Below are 15,579 nucleotides of genomic sequence, written 5' to 3'. Positions count from 1 at the left end.
TAAATATTCTAATGTAAATGTACACCATTTTTTTATGTTGTATCATTTCAAAAAGAAAAAATTACATCCAAAATCCTGACTAAGTACTTGGAATACAGGGAAAAACTTGGTCCCTCAGAGGTCAATAGCAGAACTCCCTATCATGTTAACTTCACTCTCTGGTAGGGTTACGATGTACGTTTAAGATACTTGGCTGTGTAGACAAAAAAGCCTAAATGTCAACTCCAAGACCTAAATGTAAATGAAAACTCACTCCCTGAAGGCATAATCTCTCACTTCCACACACCAACACAAAGATCACAGGCAATAAAAAAATAAACCAGAAGGTCACGCAGTTTGAAGACCAAATATTTCTTTACTTCAAAAATATATCTTTATATTCAAATTCCAAGTTGCTGCACTGTAGTAGGAATATACAATCATAAACTTAATTTATCTTGATCATTTGCATTCCGTGTCAAACTGAGCTCAGGAAAAACATCTGGTTTTCAGTGAAGACCTCTGTTACCTTGTCTTCTGTCTGGGTTCATTATAATGTAAAACAGTTGAGAAACAAGCCTCAGGGTCACGTAATCCATTCTGCACGAAACTGTGAATTGCCTCACGATCGAACTTTATCCGATAATGAATGAATTTGTTCATCATCCATCACAAGAACTCTTCAGAGTATATGTGGAATTTTTTAATCTTAAGATGAACACAGAAAAGTACAGTACAACAGTTACAGAACTGATTTTGCTTCTTAAAATCCTGCAGAACTTAAGGTCAGTTTGACAGCTAACCATGTAAAAATCTGAACAAAAACTGAAGGAAATTAGACTATTGAAAATCCCGCTTAAAAAATTAAATTTATGTCTTGGCATACCATCGTTCTACTTGCATGGAGAGGCTGTTTTTCATTCTTGACTTTAAAATAGGGCACACGGAAAACATGTACTTCATCCCTTCTTGCTTGATGATGTTACAATTCAGCAGTTAAATACTGTCTCTCATCATTTGCATACTTGAATCCTTTTGGACATGGCCAAACAATGATGTGAAAAACAGTAATTATCACAATCATAATTTAACCTCTGGTAAATTCATTCCTAAAGAAGTTCTTAGAACTAACATATGGCGTCCATGTATTTAGGTAACAGGACTCTTCTGCACTGGCTGCATCAAAGATCACTTTTTTGCTAAATTTCAGTGGTAAATGCTTCAAGCAGGAGGTACTGGCAGTCTTCTTAATATTTCCATTGCTATCTTTAGATAGGCTTTAGCCTGCAAAAACAGAAACATACATTGAGCACTCCATTTTCTACAGAAAGGAATATTTCATAAGTAATTAGGTACTCTTTTACGCACAAAAAGACAATCAAAGATGTTTAAATAAATGGGTTAAATTTGGCCTGTGTTCAGGAAAAACAATGCATTAATAACCAGAATAAGCACAAGCATTATAGAAAAATATTGGTGAGGGAATTTAAATTTAACTGAACAATTTGTCTTTAACAACAAGCAGAGTCAATACTCTTCTGGAAGAGAAGTGATGAGGAAGACAAGGATTCTTTAGTCCCACAGGTACTATTAATTATAAACTTCCCTCGTCCTGACAACCAGGATGCAGAGGATAGAGAATCAGAGAAAACAACAGCATTCAAAAAAAATTTTTTGAGACATTTAATTCATTACAGACTAGACTATCACTATGGAATTTCCTATTCAGACATTTAAAGTATTTTAAAAAAAGACACCTTTCCAGAAGACTAAGTAGGTATTGGAAAGAACTAATTCTGCAACACTGAAATCCAGACAGTTAAAGCTCTCTTTCACACCAGCCTGTGACACCTGGTCAGACACCTCTCATGAGCTGGAGAGCACAATAGCACAGAACTGCAGGACTATGGAGAGCAACCAAAGTAAGCATACTTATGCTAACATCTCTAAAAACCATGACACAGCTAGGACCGTGATCAGTCTACCATCAATTATTAACAAATCTCATGTCAAAGAATTTATATAAAAACACTGTATAAAGTTCAACACAGAACAAGCCCCAAAACTAAACCAAATTATTCCTGTACCAAGCTCAACAACTTGTAGTCGAAAGGGAACATCTTCTAAAAATATCAAAGATTTATATAAGAATGTTTAACTAAAATAGTTATTTTTGTGTGTATGTATATACACACTGCACATTGTTCCAGAGGTTGATTACTTCCATTGTTAAAATGTACACCTTTTCTATAATCTGAATTTGTCATACTTCAGATTCCAGGCGGTGCATCACATTCTCTGTCAGGTACACAGCAAATTCCCCTAACTGAGCTTGCTCTTCTGCAAGACAGTGACCAACCTACTCCATCTTCTCCAGTAAGTCTGCATACACAAACCACATTGACAACCTTTCCCTCTTTCCTCAGACAAATCTCCACAATAATCCCTACCACACTGATTTCTCCTTTCTCCTGCAGGATGGCTCTAACCATAAACTAGTCTTGTATCGCCGATGAGCCTTTAAAGCAGCAAACAAACTGACACATGCCAGAGGCCACAGCTTGGGGGGCAGGAAGAGAAGAGCCCTGTATGTCACACCAGGGACACCAGCACTCACTGTCACTGCTCTGAACAAGGTGTCAGCCTTTTGCAGGGCCATGCACTGCTCATGTTTGTCTCCTCTTTTTTAGGGATTGCTCCTGGCTTGTGGGATTTTCTTTTCTGTCCCCCTCATAGTCGCAGTGCTCACATCCCCTTAAAACTGAAGCCATAAAATTTTCTGAGTATGTAAGGAATGCAGAGAGCAAGACAGCATTGTTTTCTCTCACGTACATGACTTTGTGGCAAGAATGATACGTTTACAATTTAATTCACACTCAGGAATTTCAAACTTCTATGGCTACAGTCACAGCGCAGTTGGGTAACAGCCTGTGTGCAACACCCACCTTGCTCAGCAATTAATGCCCTGGGTGGTCCAGCTACCCCTCAATTAACCACTTGCCTACACAAGATAATGGACACACCTGAAGTGAGGTGACTGACTGAAGTCAAGCTGCCTCTGCAGTTCAATATTTGACTAATCGGTGTAGGAGCACTTCAGGTGGGAATTTCAAACTATCTGGAACAGTCCCACAGGCAGCTCCCACTTTGCACAGATCAATTCATGCATTTTAATGAGTCAATTAACAACCTGCATAGAGTACCTGGCCCCTTCTAAAGACTGCCCAGGCTGTTTGCCTACTCCAGAGTTGACCAAATTGTAAACAGAACTATAAATTCACTATAAGCACACTCAACTGCTTGTATAAATGTTACGTTATGTCAAGAGCCTGATAAATTTTAGATACTTTTCCCACAAAATGCTTTTAATGAGTGTCTGAGCAATGTACACTGACACTCATTTGCCACGCAGCTGATCACCACTTTGCAACAGGAGGTTCCTGACGCAGCTTTTTGTAGCCAGCATTCCAGCATAACTAGACACTGTCCAGTGTCTTGCCTGCTGACCTTTGGGTTTTTTGTTTTCCTGGATCACTACTTTGTCTGTTGAACAGACCAGTATCTCATATGTGTCCTTGCAGAACTCTACCAGTCACCTGGCTTTGGCAAAAATCAACCATTTTGAGCCTTGGTTTTCTGTCTTTGAACAAATTTAGCCATGAGTGAGGACCTGTCTATCAATCAACATACCTGAAAGGTCTAAATGGAATCTTGGTGACTGTGAATATGCACTACATAAAAACAACCCTATGTCTATTGAATAGCTTTTCCTACTCGTGATCTTTTCAATGTGCCATGCGTAGACAGAAAGCACAGCTCAGTTCAGCTGTTTAATCCATCATTACTACGCAAAAGAAGTTGGGTTGCAAATGAAAATGGACAAGGTTTACTATTTCCTTTCAAGGTGGAAAACCAGCAGAAAAAGAGTAAAGGATGAGAAAGAATAAAGGATGAGTTCTTACTCATCACCCATAACCTTTTTCACATTAAGAGGATAAAAGCAAACTTCTCAGGTGAGTCACTCCCTTCAGGTTTGAAAGCTCTAAATGAATGGTTTACAGATTTTCTGAAAACCATTTTTTTGCTGACGGACAACTTTATATTTAACAACAACATACCAGTAATCATTCATCCCACTTCACGAGGATGAAGAAGCGTGCAAGAAGACAGAATACCCTAAACCCAGGCTTGTTTATTATGAACACTGCCTAGATGGTGTCTGAGAGCAGGACTAGGACAGGCAGAGGTAGAGGTGGAAGGTGATGCTCACAGGGTCAAAAAAAAAGCAGGGAAACAGCCATGTGAGAGACTGCTCCCCTCTCTAACAGTGGCACAGTGCCAGCAGGGCACAGTTTTTAAGACCTCAAGGGTACAGCTGACAATGAAGTAACTGAGGAAAGCATAGACAGAGGAGTAGGAAACAGAGAACCTGTAAAGAAGTCCACGAGGACATGAAGTGAAAAGTCCTACTTACCATAAATAAGCAGAAGATCCTGATTGATCACTCTGTAATGGATCTGTATTATTATGGCCTAATACAAGTTGGGTAGATTTAAACTGGAAACTTCTTACTAGCTCATCTAATTAAGCCCTACAGTAAATCCTAGGGAAACATTAGCCTTTCAGTTACGGCATTTCATTCTCCCTAAAAACCTTACTAAGATTACTGCAGACTGTACAGGGCATGGTTGACTCTGCCCTGTTGTCATGGACTGGACTGGTGTGGCTTGACCTGCTGGTTTGCTTTCACTGGAGTGCAGATCTTAGCCTGCCAACAGCTCACTACAGTGCAACTGGCACACAAACACAGAACTCAACTTACAATCAACAAAGTAAAAGCAGGTAGAAGCTGATATCACATGTTCCTTCAACCAAACCACTGCATACAAACAACTTGAGACCAGCAACTCAGAAACACACACTGATCCCATCACTCAGTTATAGGCCTCATACACAGGACATAAATCCCAGTACTGACATGGTTTCTAATGTCTGTTTCTGTTTACAAGATTCCAAGACTATTAAACTGCTTTATCCAGTTCAGCAATCCAAAGGAGAATCTGTTCAAGTCCTGACTGCCTGGAATATCAAATGCTGTGGATGCTAGTATACCTGTAAAGAAGGAAAAGGAATTTAAATCTGCTCAACTGACCTATTAGGGTTTACAATTTATTAATTGCTGAAGGAAACTAGCCACCATGAGCAACTAATCAAATAGCGACTATCACAAGGACAAATACTAGTCTTAGCTACCATTGACATGAAAATAAGCATAGCCAGCCTGTCATTGATAACTTTGGTTCTTAGCACTCTCTGCACAAATGTGTTCCATTTGCCAGTTCAATCAGATTTTTAAATATATTTAATTTCCATGGAAATTGCTTGTTACTTTGACACAACGCTAGCCTTCAGTGCAAGACTGGAGCTGCCTTCCAATGTCTATTTTACTGTGGTCAGCTCAAGGCACTAAAAACATGACGACAACATGATGCAGCTTTAAATAAGACTACTTCAGTTATAAGCTTCATGCCACCCAGAGAAATTCTTGGTTGCTGCAAGAGGTCCAGAGACTATCCCATTCTGTCCCTCCTTTAGGCAGCTCCACAAGCTAATTCTTCTTGGCATGTACTGGCAACTCTTACCAAATTACAACGAAGTCTCAAGTCAGAAAGGCAAATTTACTGAGACAATAGAAGTCAATCCATACATTGTAACATGAAATAGATGAGATTGGTAAGTAAACTGGATTTACGAAATGCAAATCTCAAAGAAAAATCCACAGTGCCCATGGGAAACTTCCTATTAATCCTATATATCAGCAATTTTAACATTCTTAGGGGCAGCCCCAGCTGGGTAATACTGCTAACCTAAGATGCCCTTACAGACATCTAAATACACATCCTGCCCAAAAAACATGGCTAAGTAGAACAGCACAAATCAAATGCAATACAGTAACATCCTTCAAAGAGACTATCCTACACTCGGCATTTTCTTCAGCAGACAGAACCATAAATGAGGATCTGATGATGCATTGTACTGTCTACACCCTGAATGAAGGACTTGAACCTACACATACCAAATGCTGCTGTGATGATTCAAAGGAAGCCTTGATGATAAAGGCATATTATAAATCATACCATGCAGCTTTCTTTAGGGTTTGCTTTTCTTTTAAAAATATCACACCCTGGATTGACCACTCATTAAACAGAATTACTGATGACAACTAAACCACAAAACAGGATTCTATGACTTTTTGCTACCAGTAGTTAAATTTTTCTCCAACTACTTCTTGCAATGTTTAAAAGGCTGCATGTTTTTACCCTACTTATGTATCACCTTTTCATAAGCATTCTACAGAAAAAGTGTTTCTGAATACAAATTTGAGTTGTCTGTTTGGATGACACCATAGCAAGGTTTGTAACGTTCTGATTTAATTTATTTTGCTCTGCTCCATCAGACTGCTGATGCCTTTTGCCCCTGCTTTCCACCTGACTGGGCTTTTTCTCTTCCCTTATAAAATAGTGTGCAACTTATTTGACTCAAAATCCTTTACCTGTATATACAGGATGCGAATGGACATACTGGTACACCAAATGTATTCTGGACTTGTTTGAGGTGGGAGGTGACAGGTGGGAGTTTGGTGCTCAGCAATCACAGATGGCCTGTCTGTTCTGCCCAGGTATTGATAAATCCACTGTGCCATCCAGGCTGTGATATACCCCAAGTTTCTAGCAGGAATTCCTCACAACATAACCACCAACTGCTCCATAAGTCTCTGGGCTTTATGCTCACAGAAGGAAGAGCTCTCAAGAACCTCTATTTATCTTTCTCCCAGTGTGATGGAGAGTTCACTGGGTATTTAAGCAGCTCCTTTGATGGAAGAATAATTCCACCGCAATTAATCATGTTCTGTATCTCTTGCTGTGCCTCTAGTCTTCTTACCTGCATGCTTCAGGATGCCCCTTCCAAACACCTGTTTTGCTGCTGGCTCCTTTCCCATGGTCCACAGGAAGATCCAGTACATCTGTGCACGATCAATTTCACCTGGTTTCAGTGATTCCTCATTAGTTTTCCCTATTCTACCTTTTCTCCTGCCTTTTTCCCCAGTTCTACCATTTTAGCAGCATTCCTGATTTTCATTTACCAGCTTTTGCTGTCCAGTGACTCTTGCGTCTGTTTGAGTGAGCAAAAAAATGAAGCCTTGGCTAGCTAATCCACCTCCACAGTGCGATGGAGGAGAAAAACGCTCAGTTAATCTCCAGAAGGGTCTCACTCCACAAGGTAAGCCCTCACTGTTGATTACAGTAAAAAATTATAAGCTTCTTGTAGAGGATCTTGGGACACTCCCAGCTGCTGCATTAGGCTGACCATGCAAGTACAGCAATATTCCACTTCTACAAAGTTTTATCAATAAAGACTATTAAGAAAAAGCCACCAAAAAAGCCACAGTTTAAACAACTAAGCTGACAGAAACACTAACACAGACTATGTTATACCAAGAAAAAAATAATTTTAGCAGCACTATTATTTCTCCCAGGGGACTGCCTCAAGCTTCACCAAAAGAGAACTCCAATCATCAAACCATCCTATCCTTCAGCTATATTGTCAATACTTTCCATAAGCAGATTAGTCTTGTGTATTCTGTGCCTTCCCTGAGGAAGAACCTTCTAAGTTCACACATGCTCCATTCTACAAGTAATTTCCTTTTTTAGTTCTTAGTAATTTCCTTGTCATTCGTGAAAAGGAAACCCCTTTCCCACCAACTACATCTAAGCTTTAAAACAATACATTTAGACAAGTTTGCTTAGACATTTTGAAATTCTAGTGTATAGTCAGAGGTATACTTTTATATATCTGCAAGGCAGGATGAACCTCATGGCAGATGTGTAAGCAAAAATGTATTAACTAACATTTTTTAGAAACCATTTTATTCTAGGCTTGAAAGAGCTCAAAAGGTGTGACAACATGCTGAGTTTCTAAGAAGTCAATCACCATCCCTATTCCCTACTGTTTGAATCTGCTAGGTATTATTTCAGGTCTATGATTCTGTATTTGATTTGTAAGTGTGTTCTAACAAAATCAGCATAGAATTTTGTATGAAAATCCCCTGCACATTTAAGCAACAAGAGCAGAGAATTTCAGCAGACATTGTTCTCTATCTGAAAAGTTGTTAATGCATGAATAGCCACAATTTCAGTTTATTTGAGAAACATGGTGATGACTGTCATGTATTAAACATTAGAATCTGACCTTATACGACCTCTCCCACCATCAGTTATGTGCTAAGAATTTAATTTTTTTTTTTGAAAATATAAGAATTATGTTTTTTCTATCTTTAAAATGAGAAGAAAACCAGGGATGAAGGAAAATTATTTTTAATTCTACAGAGATTTGTGACATTTTAAAAAACACATTTCTCAGAGGAGAACTATTATCTCACAGACACAAAGGCAGAGAAGGATATTGAGTCTTCCCCAGAGTCACACATATTTGTCAATCTTTATTCCTCTGCATATTTAACGTAATTGCCACAAATGGTGATTATAACCCACCCTTTTGTTATCAAGAACATAGTTCAAGGAGGAACAGATGGCAACACAACAGACTTTCTTGCCTTTTTATTTTCAGAATGCTATCCCATACATGTCTGAATTCTTCGCTCAATAGTCCAGCAGGCTACAAACTCTTGGTTATTACAGATTTCAGATACCATGAGCCTTCCACCTTAATTTCCCAGCTGTTTTACTTCAGCTTTGACCAAAGCCATACATCCTTTCAAACCCTCACACTGCTGATCAAACCTCCCAGAGAGAAACCACCATATGGATTATAGGGATTCCTCTTCAGATAGACCTGGACTCAAGATCACTACATTATTCCATACTATGGGCATTGCCCAAACCTAGCAAAAACATGGCATTCAATTAGAATCAACACATCATAGTCAACACACCTCTTCTCTTTCAAAACAAAATTACCATTTTAAGACTCTCACTGTTCTTCCAGAATCCTGTTCAGTATGTCAATATCACTGGATTAACAATGTTAATGTTCTCCTCCCTTTTTTTTTGTTTCCTTCTAAAGTACTGGGAAGGAAAAAAACACATTTCAGCACATGCCTAGCAATCATGACATTGAAAAAGCTAATATTCAAATGTTCCATAGGTACAGTCTATCTTATTGTGAATTGATTCTACCATCTGTTATCAGTATTAATCATTTTTTTCACTATATATCTTTATCTCTAAGCAGCAGTCAAGAGTGGGGCTGTATTATGCCATATACTGTGTACAGCACCCTGCCCTACAGAGCCTGGCAGACAAACTCTAGCAGAGAAAGAAAATAGGGAAATCTTACTCTGTCAGCATTAATGAAATTCTATATGTGCAACTACTTTTCTTTACAGATTTGCATATTTGACTCCCACCACCTCACCAACCTGCATCTTCCACTGACAATAGAATGTTATGGTAAATACACTGAAAAAATCCATTTCTTCTTGTGTGCAAATTGCTCCACTTCCTGATGAAAACAACCCAAGTACTGACAATATGAAGTTTTGTTCCAAACATCTTTGGGTAAGACCCTTTGACAGTTTCCAGACTCAGCTACCAAAGGCTTAACTGACAGTTTTAGAGGACCTACATTAGCTGCAAGGTCTCATGAGGCTTGACACTGACCTTCCTCCTCTTAGCATGCCAGGACCTGGATCAAATCTTGTCTATTCTGAATGATTCAGCCTAATTAAACAAAACCAAACTCACAGAAGCAGAACAGATGACCAGCACTCCAAAATAAAGGGCCTGAGTTACTTACTGGGACTACCTTCTTTTACTTTATTTCCTTACTTCATTCAAAAACCCATTTCTTTCCAAACAGCAATAAGAAGCAGCAGTCTCCATTCACTTTCAAAGGAGAGAGGAGAGCTTTCTGTTGTACTAAGTGCAGTGCACCAAACTTACAGCATCACTTTGAGGCTGGGAGACCACAACAGGCTGTCCTGAATCACACGTCTCCCTTATATTGATGTGCAGTGGAACGTCTCCTGCATAAAAAATACCAAGACACACATATGTGAAGACCTAGTATTTCTTAAATATAACCCTAAAGCAACTTGAAATCCAATTCCCATTCAGTATACTCTTTGAATTGCTTTAGCTCCAAAAAATAGCATTTAAAATGAAAATTGGCTGCAGTATAGTTTCCTTACATCCATAATGAATAACGCCAAACATATTTTGGATTTTTCATTCTCTGAATAGAAAGGACCATGTTTTAGTAATTCATTAGAAAAGCAAGGGCTTTTTGCCTCAAACACAGAAAAATACAGACTGAGATACAAATTATTTTATTTATGTGAAATAAATTGCCTGAGTGTTAGGCAACTGTTCATCATGCAACTTACTGTTTAGCCTATCTCCTCATTGTGAGTTCTTTTCAGGGCTGTTTTAAGATTTTAATCACTGTTCAAAGACTTCTTTGAATACTTAATTTCCAAATAATAGCATTTGTTATTGTCCTTATTAGGCCTTGGACCCAATTAAAAAGTCGACAGCTATTCAGTTCATTCTTCTTTCCAACAGAAATCTTCTTTATATTCTGCTTTTATAATGAGCAGAGAACTGCCAGAGAGGAAAGGAACGTTCTAAAGGAGAATCAATTAGCAGCCCTGTTCCATTCTGAGACATACTTTCTGACACACAGATTTCACCACTACAAAAAACTTGGAGATTCCTATGTTTACTGCTACATAAATAATTTTGAAGTAAACTGAAGACCAATTTTCTTTTACTGGAAGACATAGTTACATTTTACATTATGGGTAGATGAAGACAGAACAGCCTACCTTAGTTCAATCCTGACACATCAGAAATCGTGTAAGTTTAATTCATACATTTTAGCAACCTGATTTAACTCAAATCAAGGCCATTGTAAATTACTGAGATTCAATGTATTCAGAAAAAGAAACAGTAAAAAAACTGTAGGAAAATTGACAAATTTTAAGAAATAAAAAAACCCAAACCCAAACCAAGTAGGAATACAAACAAAAACAAACAAATAGTAAACACAAAAGCTGTAGCTCCATGATTAGCGTGCTGAATATTTGAACAACCTTATTATTATTTAGGATAATTACAGTCCATTTCCCTCAATTTTTTTTTCTTATTTATTTCAGTCATTAATAAATTTAGGTATAATAGTCTGTTCCTGTATTCATTCTTTTAAAAAATTCACGGAGTTCTCTGAAAGTTTTCTAACCATAAACATTCTTAATTGAATAACAGTAATTTGTACATCTCCCTGACATTCACTTCCTACTCTCATTGTATGTAGAGACTAATCTCTTTTTTCATAAGGATGTTTTGTCAATGAAAAAACACTTCTTCAACATCAGCTTAATAACAATCTCAAATAATTAGAGAATAGCAGCCTCTCTCTTTTCCTCCTCAGACTTACAAACATGTGCTGGTACTACAGGAGCATACAGGACTTGTAAGAACAGAAGTGCACTAAGGAAATAAAGAAAAATGCATTATAATTTTAAAAATTTAATTTAAGCAGAAGACATCAAAACCATCTGCATAGCTGTTTGGGTGGTAAGGGATTGAGAAGATAAAACTTTTGCACTATTCTTCACTACCCAATGTGATGGGATCTTGACATCGTAAGTTTTTCTGATATTAACAACTACTGCTGACTGCAAAGAAAGAATAATTCAAATTCACTGTAAGAAGAAAAATCAAAGAATTTTTAAAACCTGTCAGTCACTGCTGACAGTCAGGAACCAGAAAGTGTTAAACAAGTCAGGAATTGCAAAGGTCAGGATGGAACACACAGAAATTATTATCTCAGTATCATGCATACCATTGGCATAGCTTTCTGGTCACGGTTACAGCCCTCAAACTTCAGGAAAAAAATTTCAGAGACAGGAAGAGAAAAATCAGCAGCACAAAGTCTCTCTCACAAACCTTGTCACATATTTCTTTAGAGAACAGTAAAAATAAAAGATAGTCTGAAGTATATGAAATAACTGATTTCACTTTAAAGTCCCCTGGCAACTGCTGTCTTCTGTCATAAACAAAAATAAGGTATTCAGTAATACTAATGGCAGGCAACTCTGAGCAAGAGGAAGGACGACACTTTTCAATCCTGCACACTCTTAGCTTGCAGAATTTGTCAGATGTGGGGTGACAAACATCTTGTTGCATTTCCAAGAAGTACTAGGTGCTTATCTAAACAAACAGAACAGCCACAGGTATCAGAAAATATAGGCAAAATAAATTTAGAATTACTAACTTGAAATACATGCACTTTACAGATATATATGTAAAAATATGTTCTCAAGATTTTTGGGCAGAATTCAAGTAATACTGAGATAAAACTTCCATTTGGGATGGATTACCATAAAATCCATAAGCAGTAATTCTTACAATGCCATATGGTATTATTATGTAATGGTCATCCCTGGAAGGAGGAGCATACTAATCAGATTAAGTACTGTAATTCAAACTTTAGCTCTTGGGGCATTATTCTTTATCTTAGTCTGGTTTTGCACTGACAGTTTGAAGTTAAACTTCACTCTGCTTCGTTTTTTACATCTCATCTATCCCCTGCTAAATCTGTACATCTCTCACATCACTCCTAATTAAATCCAATCACAATCAGTTCTGCACTCTTAGGAAATAACAAAAACCACCTATGGGACCAATGCCACGGTACATCATTTGTGCCTGCGTATCTAAATGCATGTTTGATTCAGCTGCTTGCAGAGCATTTGCATCCATCCACATAACCCAGGGCTGTAGAAGTCCCTTTGGGCTCTGATCACAACTCATTACATATTCAGGAAACTAAAAGATAGCCCAAAAGCATGTCTTTAATTATGTGTTGCCTTGCTCTCTCAAGTCTATGTCAGACCTTGATGTTTCTGTGTTGATCTTTCTAAGTGAGCTTCCTGGTTCTTCTTAATGAATTAGCTATGGAAAATCATTGAGGTAATTAGAGTAATACATGGAAACACATCATTAGCACATGCAATTACCCCATTTACCAACTTAATTACTCTGTGTTATATTCTTTACTTACAGCGCAGGTTGAACCATGCCTTTTTACATCAGTAATGTGTATTTTAAAGATCCATGTATATTTTAGCCTACAGGCACGACAGATAACTTTAATCACAGCTAATCACAGAATGGTTTAAGTTGGAACGGACCTTAAAAATCATTTAGTTCCAAGTCCCCTTCTGTGGACAGGGATGTCTTCAAGTATAGCAGGTGGCTCAGAGCCCCACTCAGCCTGCCCTTGAACATCTTCAGGAATGGAGCACCCACAACTCTGGACAACCTGTGCCAGTCCCTTACAGTAAAGAATTTCTTCCTAATATCTAATCTAAATTTACCCTCTTTCAGTTTAAAGTAATTCTCCATTGCCTTATCATTGCCTGCCTTTGTAAAAAGCCTCCAGCTCGCTTTTAAGACCCGTTTACATACCAGAAAGCTCCTACAAGGCCTCCACTGAGTCAATATGTAACAAAATAATTGAGAAAACATTTATTGATATTACTAGACAGAGTTTAGATCTGTCCTAAGACTAAATAGAATTCTTGGTTATTTGTAAAAATTGCTGTATAGACAAGCACATAATGAATTTCAGGTAACGTAGCACATTGATATCAAAACAATTCATGTTCTGGATTGTTTGGAAATACAAAGATTTAAGATGCAATTCAAGAATTTTCATATGCAGTCAACATCACCATTATAAGACTGACAAGGAACACAGCATACTACTTATTAGTTCCATTATATCAGAAAACAGTCTGAATCCAAAGTAACCTATCACCATGCAGTTTCATCGTTCAGTTAACGCTTCATGCACACCATCAGATTTTTCTTCAAAAATAAAACCATTTCTTACCCAAAATATCCAATCCAAGGGTTTTTGCCAGATCTCTTACGCCATCAGTTCCAAAAATATGTGTCTCATGCTTACATTTGGGACATTGGAAAACACTCATATTTTGTACCAGTCCTAAAACCTGTCAAAGGAAAGGAAAGGAACAACTGCTCAAACAAAGCACTGGTATTTCCATATTAATCTCTGATAATGTAGAACAGATTATCAACTAAGAACCAACACAGAGTGATTATTTAAAATAGGAATCAGACTCATTAATATCATTATCAGCTCTTATTAGTCATCTCAGTGGCACCATCATCTGTGCATTATTCAATATCTTCACATTTATACCTCTTGAAGACTACTAGCCTTATGTGCAGCAAAAAGTACTTCTTGCACAAACCTAACATGCCAAAAACTCTCCCTGTCAGTATTTCATTTTCAAACTCTGAATATTGGAAGAATTTTCATGCTGTGATTTACAGTTTTGTCCTTTGTAGTTTCAGGAAAGAGAGAACAAAAACATACCATTACAAAAAATTACACAATCGGACATGCTTTTAAGGCATTTTTATAAGTTATCCTGTAGGGAAATGTTTTCCAAAAGAACCAGATTTGTTATCCTTCTGCAGAGCAGAAACACATTTTAAAGGTCAAACAATAGAAATAATTATATCAAAGTAAGTGGCAAAACCCATAGCATAAAAATCTAATACACACATCCTGGGTACCTTTCCATTGATGCCAGGTTTTCAACGTCATCTTTATAAAATATGTCAAATCAAAATTTGCCAAGCCATTCAAATAAAAAATCTTCCTTCACAATGTGAAATAATGCTAATAATCTAATTTTATTCACATAGTAAACAAAACTCTACATTGAGGGAGAGCAACATTTCCAGAAGTGACGAAAACAGTGTTCAAATGCTACAGGGTGGAAGTTTATATCCACCCGCTAAGGAACAGAACATCTGCTTTAAGAGATGCAATGTTACAACATTTCACTTTCAGATTTATATATTACCTAGATAGGTCACATACACTATAGCTGACTTTTAGAATACACCATTTATATTGCTATTTACTTTGTAGCATTTTCTACTTCTCCATTTTCCTGAAACTTCTAGTTTTGTGCTTGAACAAGGTGGTTTCTAGTTATCAGAGAAGAAACATATCCACTATGCTAATGAAGCATTATCTAGGAGGAAACAGCAGTGTTCAGTGTGACCAACAAATATATTTAATTAAAAGTGAATGTACAACTTCTGGCACTGAATTTAAAATAAAAAAGTATGTTATTTACAATATAATACTAGAAGTTTCCTTAGCTATAAGCTGAAATTTATCAAAAGATGGTCACCTGTATTTTCTATACCACCATAAAGTATATTTGCTACATCTTCCTTTACTTATGTAAAACTCTCAGACGGTTTAAAGCAAGAAACATTTTAAGAAATAATATGTTCAAAAAATTTTTTTAAAAATGTTAAAAAAAAAAATTAACACCTCAAACTGATTTTCCCCCTTTTCTACTCTCTCCCAGGGATTGTCAGAGAAGCAAGTGGAACAAGATTCTATATACTGGCACATTATTACAGATCATTTTATCATCCAGTTCTTACATTAGTAGAGACATGAAATATCCAGGGGTACAAGGTGCAGGGACAGTAAAAAGGGACCTATACAGCCACAGCTTTC

The 15,579-nt window shown here is 37.3% G+C and overlaps 1 protein-coding gene across 1 annotated transcript in view; it reads right to left on the bottom strand.

Moving 5' to 3' along the window:
• Nucleotides 1-335: 335 nt before the first annotated feature.
• NUBPL (nucleotide binding protein like) overlaps nucleotides 336-15,579 on the bottom strand; it is a 78,799-nt gene continuing 63,555 nt past the window's right edge. Inside the window, exons 9-11 of the mRNA XM_041484116.1 lie at nucleotides 13,900-14,020; nucleotides 9,942-10,024; nucleotides 336-1,263 (exon numbers count right to left, since the gene is read on the bottom strand). Of these exons, the coding sequence (XP_041340050.1) occupies nucleotides 1,201-1,263; nucleotides 9,942-10,024; nucleotides 13,900-14,020 (267 nt within the window). The 3' untranslated portion in view covers nucleotides 336-1,200. The remainder of the gene's footprint in view (nucleotides 1,264-9,941; nucleotides 10,025-13,899; nucleotides 14,021-15,579) is intronic.

This window comes from Pyrgilauda ruficollis, unplaced genomic scaffold (assembly GCF_017590135.1).
Source record: "Pyrgilauda ruficollis isolate IOZ18807 unplaced genomic scaffold, ASM1759013v1 scaffold63, whole genome shotgun sequence".
Classification (NCBI taxonomy): Eukaryota; Metazoa; Chordata; class Aves; order Passeriformes; family Passeridae; genus Pyrgilauda; species Pyrgilauda ruficollis.
This window is presented reverse-complemented; position numbering and strand designations above follow the sequence as displayed.